Source organism: Bacillus rossius, chromosome 8 (assembly GCF_032445375.1).
Source record: "Bacillus rossius redtenbacheri isolate Brsri chromosome 8, Brsri_v3, whole genome shotgun sequence".
Taxonomy (NCBI): domain Eukaryota; kingdom Metazoa; phylum Arthropoda; class Insecta; order Phasmatodea; family Bacillidae; genus Bacillus; species Bacillus rossius.
Window position 1 is genome coordinate 65747002 of NC_086336.1, and position 13647 is coordinate 65760648.

General features: G+C 37.0%; 1 protein-coding gene across 1 annotated transcript; it reads right to left on the reverse strand.

Annotated features, from left to right (window-relative positions):
- Positions 1-2585: 2585 nt before the first annotated feature.
- On the reverse strand, positions 2586-8585 carry LOC134535115 (STING ER exit protein). Its single transcript, XM_063374049.1, has 4 exons — positions 8005-8585; positions 4916-5072; positions 4150-4378; positions 2586-3632 (listed from the first exon to the last, which is right to left on the reverse strand). Exons 1-4 carry the CDS (start codon positions 8123-8125, stop codon positions 3477-3479), a joined length of 663 nt encoding a protein of 220 aa, XP_063230119.1. The 5' UTR covers positions 8126-8585; the 3' UTR covers positions 2586-3476.
- Positions 8586-13647: the final 5062 nt, after the last annotated feature.

The following is a 13647-nucleotide window of genomic DNA, read 5'->3' on the forward strand; positions in this document are numbered from 1 at the left end:
CTCATAGAAAAATTCATTTTCGTTTCACTTTCGCGAAACTTGATAAATTTTCTTTCACTTTCATTTCGTGTGGATAAAGTCACTTTCGCACATCCCTAAATATATTAATACAAATAATTGTAAGAAACCGTTTTGTTTTATGTTTTGAAAACAAGGCTACTTTCTAGTAATAGCTACTTGTGTACAGTGATATTTCTCTATGAATTGCTATAAAAATACATTGCTTTCAATAATTATGTAGAAGATTGATGGCAAAATACGTAATCCAGTGTTATTAAGTTTCCATCTGAAATTTAATTAAAAATGTTAAGACTACATGAAGTAAATATGGCACTGCGTAAATGTACGGTTTTTTTTTTTTATAATATATGTGTGTACATCAGAAGAACAGAGTTATCAGTGATACACAGTACATGTTAAAATTTATATGGAGTGTGCTGTTTTTGGCATTGTAGGAACCTTTCTAAAGCAGTTGGAAAAATACATTTGCTTCTGTAAACTACAACTGCAGCGATATTATCTCGTGGATGGAGGTCCCCCTTGCCGAAGAAGCTGTGGACGTAACCGCAGCCCTTTCCGCAGATTGGTTATCAAAACGTAGCCTCTTTCGTAACTGTGACTTGGTACTTCGACCCCTCCACCGAAATCATCCCCTCGGCGTAACAGACGTATGTTATGTGCTATTAGCATTGTAACTGTAATATGGGACCAAGAAATAATATCTGCAAGATGTAAGTTTTAATGAGACACCCAGTGCACAGCGCCTCTCTGGCTCTTGCAGCAGCTACTGCAGTGCCCCTGGCTAGGCAAGCATCTGATTGGACATTAAATATGACCTCCCTCCCAGTGTGTTAAACGTCCAGTTTAGATGATATTAGAGTTATTCATTTTGGGGCATGTACAAATAATCCAATTCCATTTCTGGATGATAATCAGAAATGAAATACTTCAAGTTTATGGATATTGTGATCTGGGCCGAAGTAACAACAATCAGTTAAGCCATTCCTGTTCCCTGGTTATGTTCTCGACTGATATGTTTCATTGCTGTTTTATTAATATCAATATTTTTCTTTTTATGTCTTCAAATCAAAGTTTGTGTTCAGTTAAAGTTAATGCTGAAGATCACATTGTTGGAAATTGTTTACTGAATATTTGTTTGTCTATGATAGTTGCTTTCATTTATATTGAAGGGAATATTACTTTTACAATAAAGACAAAAAAAAACAGCTATTGCATTTGCTCGTTACATTCAGTTTGTTCCCTTAATGTACTCCACTCACCATGCTGTACTGTTACTGATTGTCAGGTTTTCTCTCTAGTTATCACTAAACACTTATGTGAAGATCAAATACATGTGTAAGATGCTGTTTGGCAGCAAATATTTCTGCAGGAACATAAAAGTAAATTTTTTTAACACAAATAAGGGTCAAAACTAAATTATTATTCATGTTACAGGCTTGAATATAATTTTTCGACCAATCCCGTCTACCACTTATTTGTATGTTGCAAAATCATTTTCGACCTTAAACTTATATCAACTTTCATTTGCGTAAATACAGACTATCGGAAGTTAACTGTAATGCAATCTGACACTTACTACTGTCGGTAACAACTGACTCTTCTACTGGCAAATCAAATGTGCTAAACTCTACATTTTTTTGCAGTCCTGTGGGAAATGACAGTATGAACAAACTCAGGAAATAGTCTGGAGTACTTAAAAAATATTCAATATTCATTATTTAACATGTCGAACAGTATAAACATTTTTTAAAATTATTTATCTCCAGTAGATATCCTTATACCATGAGGGACACAAAAAAAAAATAACATGTATAAGGCCAAGATTATTTGAGAAATTTATATTGGTTTTCTGCAATATTATTCACACATGGTTTTTATATTGAAGAAATTATGATTTGATTTTATAAATAATGCTATGTACATAATCAGTTATAAAAACATTACTATTTTCAATTTCCCATGGACTCCTATGTGAAGTTTAAAAAAATGCACTGTGTTAAAATTTTATTCAAAAAATATTCATGAATATTGTGATAATCTAATGAAAATAAACAGTATTAGCAGGAACCTAAATGTCTTGTTGACAATCAAGGCAACTAGAAATGAACACCAGTTGAATACTACAGACTCACACAATATTCTTTATGATTGCCACTTGAGAACATTTCCAAGTTTAACCATTTACTAGGCCTGTCGCCTGTGAAAAAATTTGAATACGAATAACGGAATAACACACTTCATATTTGATTCAAACTCAAATACTGACACTTTGAATCAACAAATATTTGACATAGCATATCTCGTGGGTTTGTCATATACCAAAAATAACTTTAAGTTAAGCCATTTCTGCTACATAAACATGCCTTTTGGGTGTTTTAATGTTACTGAGACTTCATAATCAAAAAATGTTGCAAACGATTTAAAACTTGGCATATTTGCCATTTCAAACTTGAAAACAAAATACAGTACATATTTGTATTCATTTTGACACATGCACCAGAAATGGTAAAAAATAAATAAACCTCAACAGCCATGGACTACACCACAAAACATACACTTGTGAAGGCCATTAAAAAAAAGTATATTTCATTGTTTCGACTGTGTATAAATAAATATTCACAATTAATGTAACACCAAGTGAGACAGTAGCAGCTTGCTGTATGCTTCTATGACAAAACAGACATTCCGACTGAAAAATACATTTAAAAAAAATGTAAATAATGGTTTAAGATTCCAGATGAAATTAGCCGGAATTGTGATCATAATATTGCTGAACTAAAATAAAATACCATTTACTTGGTTGAATTAACGAAAACTCATGAATAACTAGAGTTTTAAATGTAAATATGAGCTCATTTAATCAATAATTTGAGAATACAGCATTAAAAAAAAAAAATCAAGTTTCTTGTAAAATGGAACATTGGTTGGTTAAGTTAGTTGCATAATTTAACAATTTTTAATTTCATAATTGAAATATTTTTGCAAACATTTCTATACAATTACCAACTTTTCACTTTAGTATTGCTGGTCTAATTTTCCGGCAGTGATTACAGGATGTGAGTAAAGAAAATTCTTGGGATTTTTACTATCATTCTATATTCATATTCGCGATTTGTGAATAATTTGGTATTCATATTCAATTCAAACTCAACCACCCCCCCTCCCCCCGGCAAAAATTGCTTCTTTTTTTTTTAATGGGCATCGACATGGAACATTTGTGCTTGGATAGAAATATAATTAATGCATTAAATACTTAGCCAAATAACAGAAAATCAATCATTTGATAAATATTAATTGTGAAAGTAACATAACATTGAGTGATGACCGTGCCCCAGGCTTGACTTCAGCCTTAGTTTCGCTTGGCACCCGTCCGTTGCTTCGCGTGCACGGCACACAACACGATCCTGCACCGGCTGCAGCGAGCGCGTCGCCGCCCCTCCTGCCTGTCGCTCCGCTCACTTGTCGATCAGCGTGCCGCGCACACGGTTGCGCTTCGCGTCGATCTCAGCCTGCGTCTGCTGCACCGTCGTCTTGCGCTTGTTCATGCCCTTGCGCTCCAACTGCTTCTCGATGATGCGCGCGTTGTTGGCGTACGAGTCGGCCACTTCTCGCTGCAAAGCAACACAACCCTCGTTACAACTCTGATGCAGGGTTCACTAGTAGATGCTGACTAGATGCAGTTACTCTGGATACATTTGACAGTTTAGAAGTAAGACTCAATGATGGCAGTAATGGAACCAGAACTGGTAATAATGAAGCTCAACCTGCAACTATGGGTAGGGTAGCAATCACAAAATATCTTCAGACACCTCGTAGGGACCTCTGTTCAAACATGCAGGTGGCACTACTGGTTTGCTACCGAGATGACGAGAGCGGAGTATCGAAGTGAATGGGCAAGGGGAGACGGAAGTATCGTGAGAAAACCTGCCAGCTCACAAGCACATCTGCCAATTACCCACTTGCGTCTTTTTGTCTCACGTGAACTGATGCAAGCGAAGCAAATGTCTGCCATAAATTCAATATTTGCGTTCTTTGTTGAAAACAACTGGACGTGGAACCACACACGGAGGGTCATGGAGAAGTCTTTCTCGGCCGCAACAGACACAGGACTCGGAACGACCGACCCACCGCCTCTATCTCGTCCTCCTCTTCGTCGATGGTGGACACGGTGACGGAGCTGAACTTGCCCATGTTCTTGGTGTGCTTGGTCACCATGATCTTCTTGGGCTTCTCCACGGCCACCTGGTTGTAGATGGTGGTGACGGGGCCCTCGCCGGAGCTCTTCATCACCGCCCCCTTCACCACGAAGTTGACGTGGCTGGCGGCGTCGTGCTTGTAGTAGAGCAGCAGCCCGCACCTGTGGGCACACGGGCTCACATCCTCGTCCAACCTCAATGACACTTTGACAGTCATTTCATAGTCAAAATATACATCAGAGTTAAACATATTCCATGTAAATGAATACCAATGTATGAAAATAGAAGAAACTGCTGAACCTTATTAAATAGTTTTCAACATACATTTCAGCCTGTAGAGCCTCGACTCCTTCGCAAACACGAGAGAAACAAAATCCTCCAGGAGGAAGTGTATTGGGGGCATGCCACATTTTTATCTTCCACAAACTATAAATCTTAAGAAATATCAAATTTCTGCAGCAAACTTGGTGATAACCTGAGAAACTATTTGAAGTATTCTCCAGGTATTCAGCAACAATACAGTGGGCACTGTGACAATCTACAGAAGTGTCCGCATGTCGGAGAGCAACTTAGAGCCAGTGACAAGAATGCTGGTCATCATATTATCGATCAACAACTTTAGATTTGGTTGATTTATTTTAACCACACTTAGAGCCTGGTGCTGAAGTTGGCACGATGCTGGGCCGCGAGCAACTCACTTCTTGCACTTGAGGCGGTACTGGCGCTCGATGCCCTCGGCCCTCTTCAGGTGCACGGTCTCATCGGGGTCGCACGTCATCTTGTGTGCGTGCCGGCTGCCGTCCAGCACGCGCGCCCCGTCCCGTCTGCGCAGCGGCAGCTTCTCTATCGCGCAGTCTGCACGGCAACGAGCACACTCACTCACCGGTCGCTATCGCACGTCCGGATAGTTTCTTAATTCCTACTAGTTCGTGGAGTACAATACCCGTGTTTTGACACTGCCGCTGCCTTTCCTTGTTTACCCGCTATGTTGTATCTCAACTGAAGCCAACTATGGTGAATTAAAAATACTCTTAATATTTCTGTTTCATATATTGATGTTTAGCCCTGGATGCTTGATCCTGATGGCATGATCCTGTGGTACATGATGCTTGCTGTTTTAGTTCGATACGTCGGAAGATCCCATAAATAAAAAAAAACATTTGTCATATAATAATGAATGATAATCATAAGTCCAAAAAAATTTTTTTTCAACCTACAATCATAATCCTTATTTCACAATTTCTTATGTGTGCAGGAACTTACAACGTACTAATCTAAAACAGCAAGCATCATGATCCACAGGATCAAGCCTTCAGGATCCAGAGATAAACTTGGATACATGAAACACCAGCCATAATTAACATAGAATATACGATGGCGGTAATCAAAGAATTCCCCGGAAAGATTGCAAAATTGTGCAGTACATATTCCTCACACAAAATGAATGACGTTAACAATTGAATTCAAATTTTAGGCTCTCATTTCATTAGACTTGTTTGTTACGTAACTCAAATTAGTATGTTCTTTAAATGCAATATAACAAAACAAACATTTCATAATAAAATCACATACATATTCTAATAAAACAACAAACATGAAATTCAAGCAGTAAAATTTCCTTACCAGTCATTATTTAAACAAATTTCATTATTACTTCACCTATACTGACTAAAGTTCGCAAAAAAAAAAAAAAATTAAAAACCCACACGGGTAAATCTAAACAATGAAGGTCTGAGATTATGTAGGTATTATAGGTATTGTAATGTACAATGTCAAAATTTATTTTTTTCACAAACTAGTAGCAATTACGAAACCATCCGTTGGGAGGTAATTTAGGGACGTGTACAGTGTGTTTTCCGATATTTTTTTTTCCATTCTAAAAAGCTGCAATGTACAATAATCACAACACCAGACACTAGGTTTTATGCTAATACAAATATTTTATGAAAGAAAAGCCCACTGAAACAGATCACTTCAACAAAGCAGAGGCTAGACATCACGTGGGGAAACTCCACCACTTCTTACCAACCAGAATCAGTACACCAGCAAGCACAGCTCAAACACCTGCTGCGTCTGCACCAGACCAGACACAAGATTTTCAATACATTGTTACAATGCAGCATGCACCAAAACAAAAATTTCAGTACTCCTTCATTGCTTTGAAACCAATTTTCGATAAGGATTCTTATAAATTCTTAACATTAATACTATAACATTTCCCTTTGTGTGTGTGAACTTTGATGGGTTAAACTATATTACGAAATGCTTTTGATAAATGCGAAAAAGACTTAAAAAAACACTCTTCAGGATCTGGTTTTCGACAAAGAATTTTATTAAAATAAGGCCCAAAAAATTTAATGAATAGTAAAATTCATTAAATAGTCAATACTAAAAGTTTCTCTTTGGTTTGCACCAACTACTTTTCATGCGACTTAAAATTCAGTTTACAAAATTACTCCTACAAATATAGTTTGAGAAGGCGTTTCACAGGGTGCCACACAGGAGGGTGATGGAAAAGGTGGAGGGGTTGATAGAGGACAAGAGGGGGTGGTATATTGGACAGGGGACTTCTTGAGGGACAGGATCCAGCGAGTGAGAGTGGGCGAGGAATGGTCAGAAGAGGGAAATGTGACGTCAGGGGTACCACAAGGAAGTGTCATGGGACACCTGCTCTTCCTGATCATGATGAATGATGTAGGGGAGGAGTTGAAAAGTAGGCTGCGGCTGTTTGCGTATGATTGTGTGCTCTATGAAACTGTGGGGGAAGGGGCGCACCTGGCAGAGGACTTGGAGAAACTGGAGTGCTGGTCGAGAGAAAATGAAATGGGGATAAACGTAGGGAAGACAAAGGTGGTGAGGTTCACGAGGAAGAGAAGGGTGGAGGGAAAAGTGTACTGCTGGAAGGGACAGGTGATCCAGGAAGCTGAGGAATATAAGTACCTGGGAGTGATCCTGCAGAGCGACTTGGGGTGGGGAAAGCAGGTCAAGCAGGTGGTGAAGAAGGGCAGGAGGGGGTTGGGGCTGCTTAGCAGGACACTTGAAAGGGACAGGTAGGAAAGTTAAGGAAAAGGCATACGCGACATTAGTAAGGCCATAGTTGGAATATGCCGCGGCGGTGTGGGACCCCTAAGTGGAGAAGGAAATTGAGGAGTTGGAGAGGGTGCAGTGCAAGGCAGTGAGATGGATAACAAATATGCGGAAGAGAAGGGAAGGCAAAGGCAGGATGGGGGAAACACACAGACCATCGGTGATGATGAAGGGGAGCTGGGGTGGGACATGCTGCAAAAAAGGAGGAAAGTAGAAAGGCTAGTGAGAATGCATAAAGTAATTCGTGGAGGGGGGGGGGGGCTGGGGCTGGGGCTGGGGAAAGCTGGGAGCTAGGTTGAACAGAGGAAGGAGGGATCATGAGTGGAAGGTTCAGACTCAGAGGGAATGGAGACGGACAGAGAGGAAGGCAGGTATTCCTTGTGAGGACGGGGCGAGAGTGGAACGAGCTTGAGGGGAGGACACTGGATGAGGGAGGCTCCAGAGGGGGGAGGAGTGAGAGTAGTTGAGGGGTGGGAACTCCTTGCCACCGGGCGGATGCCCAATTGCAAGTATATTATTATTATTATAGTCAGTCTACTGAGAGCCAAGATTTTACACATTACACATTTTGGAATTAATTTATTTCAAAAACACAGTTCCCTATCAGTATTACCCTTATTTGCAATAAACCTCGACTTAAAACAAAGCCACTATTTTAAACAATCACTTCAGGGGTTTTGTTTACAAACTCTACACAAACCTAAAATTAACGTCATTTGTCCGCACAAGCAGTAGTATATATGAAGTGGCTTCTCCTCACTATATTCTTCTTGGTCTTTCGTATCCGAACAAACAATACTTCGTGAAACAACTTTAGGCATGTTGGCGAGACAGATATTCTTGTTATTCAAACACCACTACACAATAAAGCGACAACAACACATCACCGAAAAAGAAAACAATATTGAGTCACACTCTCACACTACATGGTTTCAAAACTGAGAGCTGAGAAATTTTCACGTGGATGGACATAGAACTACAATTACAGTAGAATCGTTCATTTGTAAATACCAATGTTGATTAATTACTTTATCTCTTTATACAACGTGATATATATAAATTTTTTTTAACGAGCTTATTGCTTGCCACGATAGCTAGCCGCCTAAACCAATATTGTATTTTACGGAAGTGAACCTTACTAACGATCATCTGATACTGTCGAGCACCATTTTTACAATGTTTGGACGTGTCAGTATGGCGATTGCCAAGTAAAAAAATACAGTAACCTCAACTGCGCCGTAGCATGCTGTCGCTTGTCAATTTCATGTAACTCCATACATTTATATGTTTGTTCGACTCGACTTTTTATTTTTAACCTTTTAACTCTCACATGTTTGATTTGCCGGAAACAGTTTGCTGTTGGCCATTTTACTTGAGGTGAAAATATGCTCTCAGGTCATACACCAAGGTTTTTAAGACAAAAAATAAAACTTCCCCATCAAATATAACTCGAAATATAAAACAAACAAAAAAACCTTTTCTAGAGTTATGTAATGCTTTTTATTTGCGGTTATTAATTTCGTTTAATAGTAGAAATGATACGAACCGATATTTTCCGATCACAGTCTCTTTTAAAATATCTATAATTTTTAGCTGTGATCCGATCACAGCTCAAGCACATTTTATCTGCTCTAATGGAAAAAGTAATAATTGAAGCCATAGATAAGGGAGGAGATAGAAAGGCTACTCTCGTACTGCTACTGATACACTGTTTGCAGCGCTCCGTGGCCGATCACAGAACTACCAGTGGGAGGCGGGGAAATTTGAATGTGACCATGCAAAAACGTACTATGGGACAAACATTTTATATAGTATTTATACATGTAAATTAAGTAAGTTTAAACCTATATATACATAAATGTATATTTAAATATATATAAGTTAAGCATATATTTTCATGTACATGTATTACACCCACACAAACACAAATTTGTGTTTAAATGAGTTCATATAGGTTATATATAGTTTATTATCTATTTCATTAGTAGTTTCTGTGGTAAAATCTAGTGTGTTGTAGTAGTTTGTGTAGCCAAGGTTTATTTATTTCTTATTAACTTTAATGCAGGCATTGCTTAATTAGTGCATATCATAAATACTGAAAATAATGTGTTGTTATATCCTGGCTAGTTAATTTGGGTGGAGCTTTTTTTTTTACATTATTATTCATACCAGAACAGGAAGACAGTGTAAATATGCCATATTCACAGCACTACGAAACTGAATAATTTTTATTTTGTCTTTGCACTCGAATGAACACTATGAGAAAAGATTATTTTATTTTATGTGCTTTGTTTTTGCAAAGAAGTGCAATATCTTTGCTGACTTGTAACGAAACGAAGTTTAAAAATGAAAAATGGAAGTTTCGGATTGTTAATAGTGAGTTCTGAATAAAATGTTGTGCTGTATGAAATAATTAAAGAATTGTATGCCAAGAAATAGTTTCATCAGGTATGTGGGTACAAATAGGAATAAATTGCAAATAGATACTATCCCAGTGGTAGAGGAATAAAGAACTCATGACTCTGAGTGATAAATTAGCCGGCAAAAACTTATAAATTTGATATTATAAGAACTTTTGATACGTGTTGTGTGCCCAACTATTAAAGGCAATGCTAGATACGAATATTTAAATATTGCTTTAAATTAACTTCTGCAGTTATCATTTTTTTTTATTTACAAATCTATGACACTCTAGGGTACACTGGCAATATTTATATTTAAAATAAAATATCAATCATACTGTGAGGGTTAGTTTCCCCGCAACAGAGTTAATTTGCATTTCATTACTTGCATTGTAATAAGAACTTGCAGACAAGCACAATTAACTGCTGGTCACTGGCTGTTACTCCAATATGTCTCTCACACACCAAAACTCAACACCTCAAAGAAAATGAACTGTTAAGAGAAAAAAAGGAGAAAATTAAAAAAAGAATTTCAAATACATGGGAAGTTAACTATTACGATGTAGTCAAGTATACCAGCAAACTCTGCTAATCTGTGTTGAACACACGCACGCACGCGCGCGCCCGCACCCGCCCGCCCGCGCCCGCACCCCCCCCCCCCCCCCCACACACACACACAGAAATGCTGATTTAAAAACTGGAGAATGAGAGAGACAGGCACAATTGTCTCTTGCATTTTGATTCTCATTTAATATATAGGCTATTGCATGTCATTCTAAAAAAGTTGTGATTTACAACTTGCCTGTATAAAAGAACAAACTCACTACACAATTATTACTACACCACAAAGTCACAAGTGCCACGTTGTTACGACACACCTGCAGCGACGTGCGGGGCCAGCATCGTTGTGGCTACAGCGGCGTCAGCGCGAAATATTGGGACAGCGCTTCGGAACGAGGCTGGCCACTGGTGCGGAAAGCGAACGGGGTCGAGAGGGGGTAGGAACGAGGACTGTCGACGATGCCGTGGACCCAAGGTCTCAAATACGGCAGCCACGCCCGGTGGGGGTGGCCGTGCCGAGACGGAGTCCGGTGCGCGTCACGTGACTCAAGCCGCCGCTTCGCGCCTCGCCGAGAGCTCTGCCGCGAGCGCAACAAGGGCGCGGAGGTAAGAGACTTACAGGTGTGATAGCGAGGCACTTAGATTGACTTAAGAGGCCGTGTCACAAATTTGCGCTCCTATCTATATCAATGTTATTTTAAAAGGCAGTTTTTCTCAAAGTCTATAAGAGGTAGGGGCCAGAAATTTTGCCTACTGAAAGTATACAATACATTTAACATAACCGCTTTTTTCAAATTTAGTTATCATATCATATATTATTTCTGTGATGAAAAAAATATAATCAATATTTTGATTTGTCCAGATACAGTGGAATTTTGCTTATATTTATAATTATTTAGCAAAAACTGAAAAGGCCATTGAAATGTATTGTACATTACCTTCCGATCAGTGTCTTCATGATCATGATGGGTTTATAAACCTGGGTGTAATCAAGTCTTTAACTATTTCATGACAACATTTATACTTAATAATTTGGAGATAGGCCTTTTCTATCCTAAGCCCCTGAGCTTTCACTATCTGGTCTGGCGACCGACCTGACACTCTTCAACCACCCCAAGGGTCTCCGATTGCACATCCGATAAAAAAAAAGCTGTTCGTTCATTTGTTTTTGTGTCACAGACTTCACACATTTATGCCAAGGGAATATTCCGCTGATGTGACGCCATACGAATGTATTATTCGCGACCATACAACTTTTTTGTTTGTCATCGGGAAGAAATGTTCATTTTGAATTGAGCATTTTTAAATGTCAGCGTAGAATATACTTATCTGCCCATTTTGTTTCTTTCCATAATAATGAGTAAAGTTAACATTGTCATAGACATTTTATTATATTCGTTTGCCGTCCAAGTAAAACTGTCACTATATCGCACGTAATTATATATTTTACTAATTTGTTAGTTGTCATTTTATTTAAGTTACAAATAACAGTAATCAAAAACTATTACTTAATAGTCCAGAAAAGAGATTGAGTTATTATTCATTTAATAGGGGTTTAAAATATGGTACTACATACATATTATATATATTATACATATTATATATATTATACATATATTATCTTGTTGTCTTCTTTGTAACTTTACTGGAAGAATGGCATTTGGTATGTATGTTAACTCACAATGAAAATACTTCAGAAGTACTCAACAGTGAACAACCTAGGCCCTATACTAATTTCATTATGTTCATGGAAATATAATTAAAATTACAAATAATGAACTGTATGTGTTTCACGTAGAGATATCGTACGAACTGTATGTGGTACAGACCAACATTTGCTAAGGCTCTGAAAATACTTAATTTCAGTTAATGTGTGGAGAATATTAAAAGTTAGAAATAATGATATATATAAAACAATGCAAAGTTATCAGCATAAAAATAGAAGTTATTTTTACGAAGCGCCTATTGGAATGAATATTTTGTGTTGAATTATGTGGCATGATTAATATTCTCTTATGGTATGTGTGTTTTGTTAAAATCTTATAAAACATAACTTACTGTTGAAGGATTTTCATTTTTTTTTTGTTATGATCTTATTTAAACAAGTTTTAATTATATTACACATGTCTATTTTAAAATCATTTTAATGTATACTTATAGAATTGTAATAGGCTTTATAAGGACTCTCAAAATGCATGTGAGCATCTATAATTATCTACATCACCATTATGGCCGTTTCACAAGATCAAATATTTATTGAATTCAATCAGTTGCATTCATTGTACATGATTTTCAATTTGTACATTGAATTCAATACAAATTGAAGATGTTATTCAACTAAGCTTATTAACTTATAAGTATTTTGTTTGTCCAGTACATAAAAGTAAAAGATTCTTTATTATTTAAATAATGAGCATCTATAAGCAATAACGTTTTCTAAATATTTACATAAACATAATGAAATCTAATTTTTCAATACTTTATATCTACGATCACATCAACGGCAGTATTATGTAATCAATGAGGTAATGAAATATCTTTAAAAGATATTTTCTCCTCTGTAAAGTAAATTTGTGATACAGCCCTCTTAATGTTAGTCTAGTGAGTTATTTCGTCTTCTAATATGCTACAGCAATATATAAAACTAAGTTTTGTTAGTGTTTTAGTCTTTTGTAATGTTAAAGTGTAATGTAATCAATTCATTTTTTTTTTGTAAATTCTTATTCATAAAGATACATATCATAATAAGATAAATAGTAATATTTGTAAATTTAGATTCTTTGAAACAACATCGATAAGAGGTTCTCCTACCTCTGTTAAACTGTATGATGGTGCATTGTAAAAAAATTAGGTAGTCTGACTTAAGTGAGATTGTATTTAGATTGTGTGTAATGCATATGCAATATCTAAGCATAAGAATTTATGTTATTATCCTTTTAAAACGTTACACTATGAATTTCGTATACTTTTTAATGTCAACTACCATTATTTTTCACGGAATATTACATCCAGATAAAGAATAATTACCACATGTTTGAAGATTAATTGTATTCCGATACATTTAAAGTATTAAAATTTTTAGATACGACTCATACTACAGTTGTAAATGTGAGATTTCTTGATTCTGAATCCCCGCATCCGCAATTTCCTAGTGAGCCGCCGGTCAGATTGTCATCCTCTCAGATTGTCGAGGAACCAGATACATTTTTCGTCGAGTAATCTGGCGGTATAGTAGCTTTATCACGCGCTGCGGTTACAGTTACTTCGGTTGAATAAGCCACTAAATCTCACTGTTAAAAGAGAGAACTTCTAGACCAGAATATTGGAAATAAAAATTTACTGACACGGCCTCTTAAGTATATTTTATATATTTAACTCAA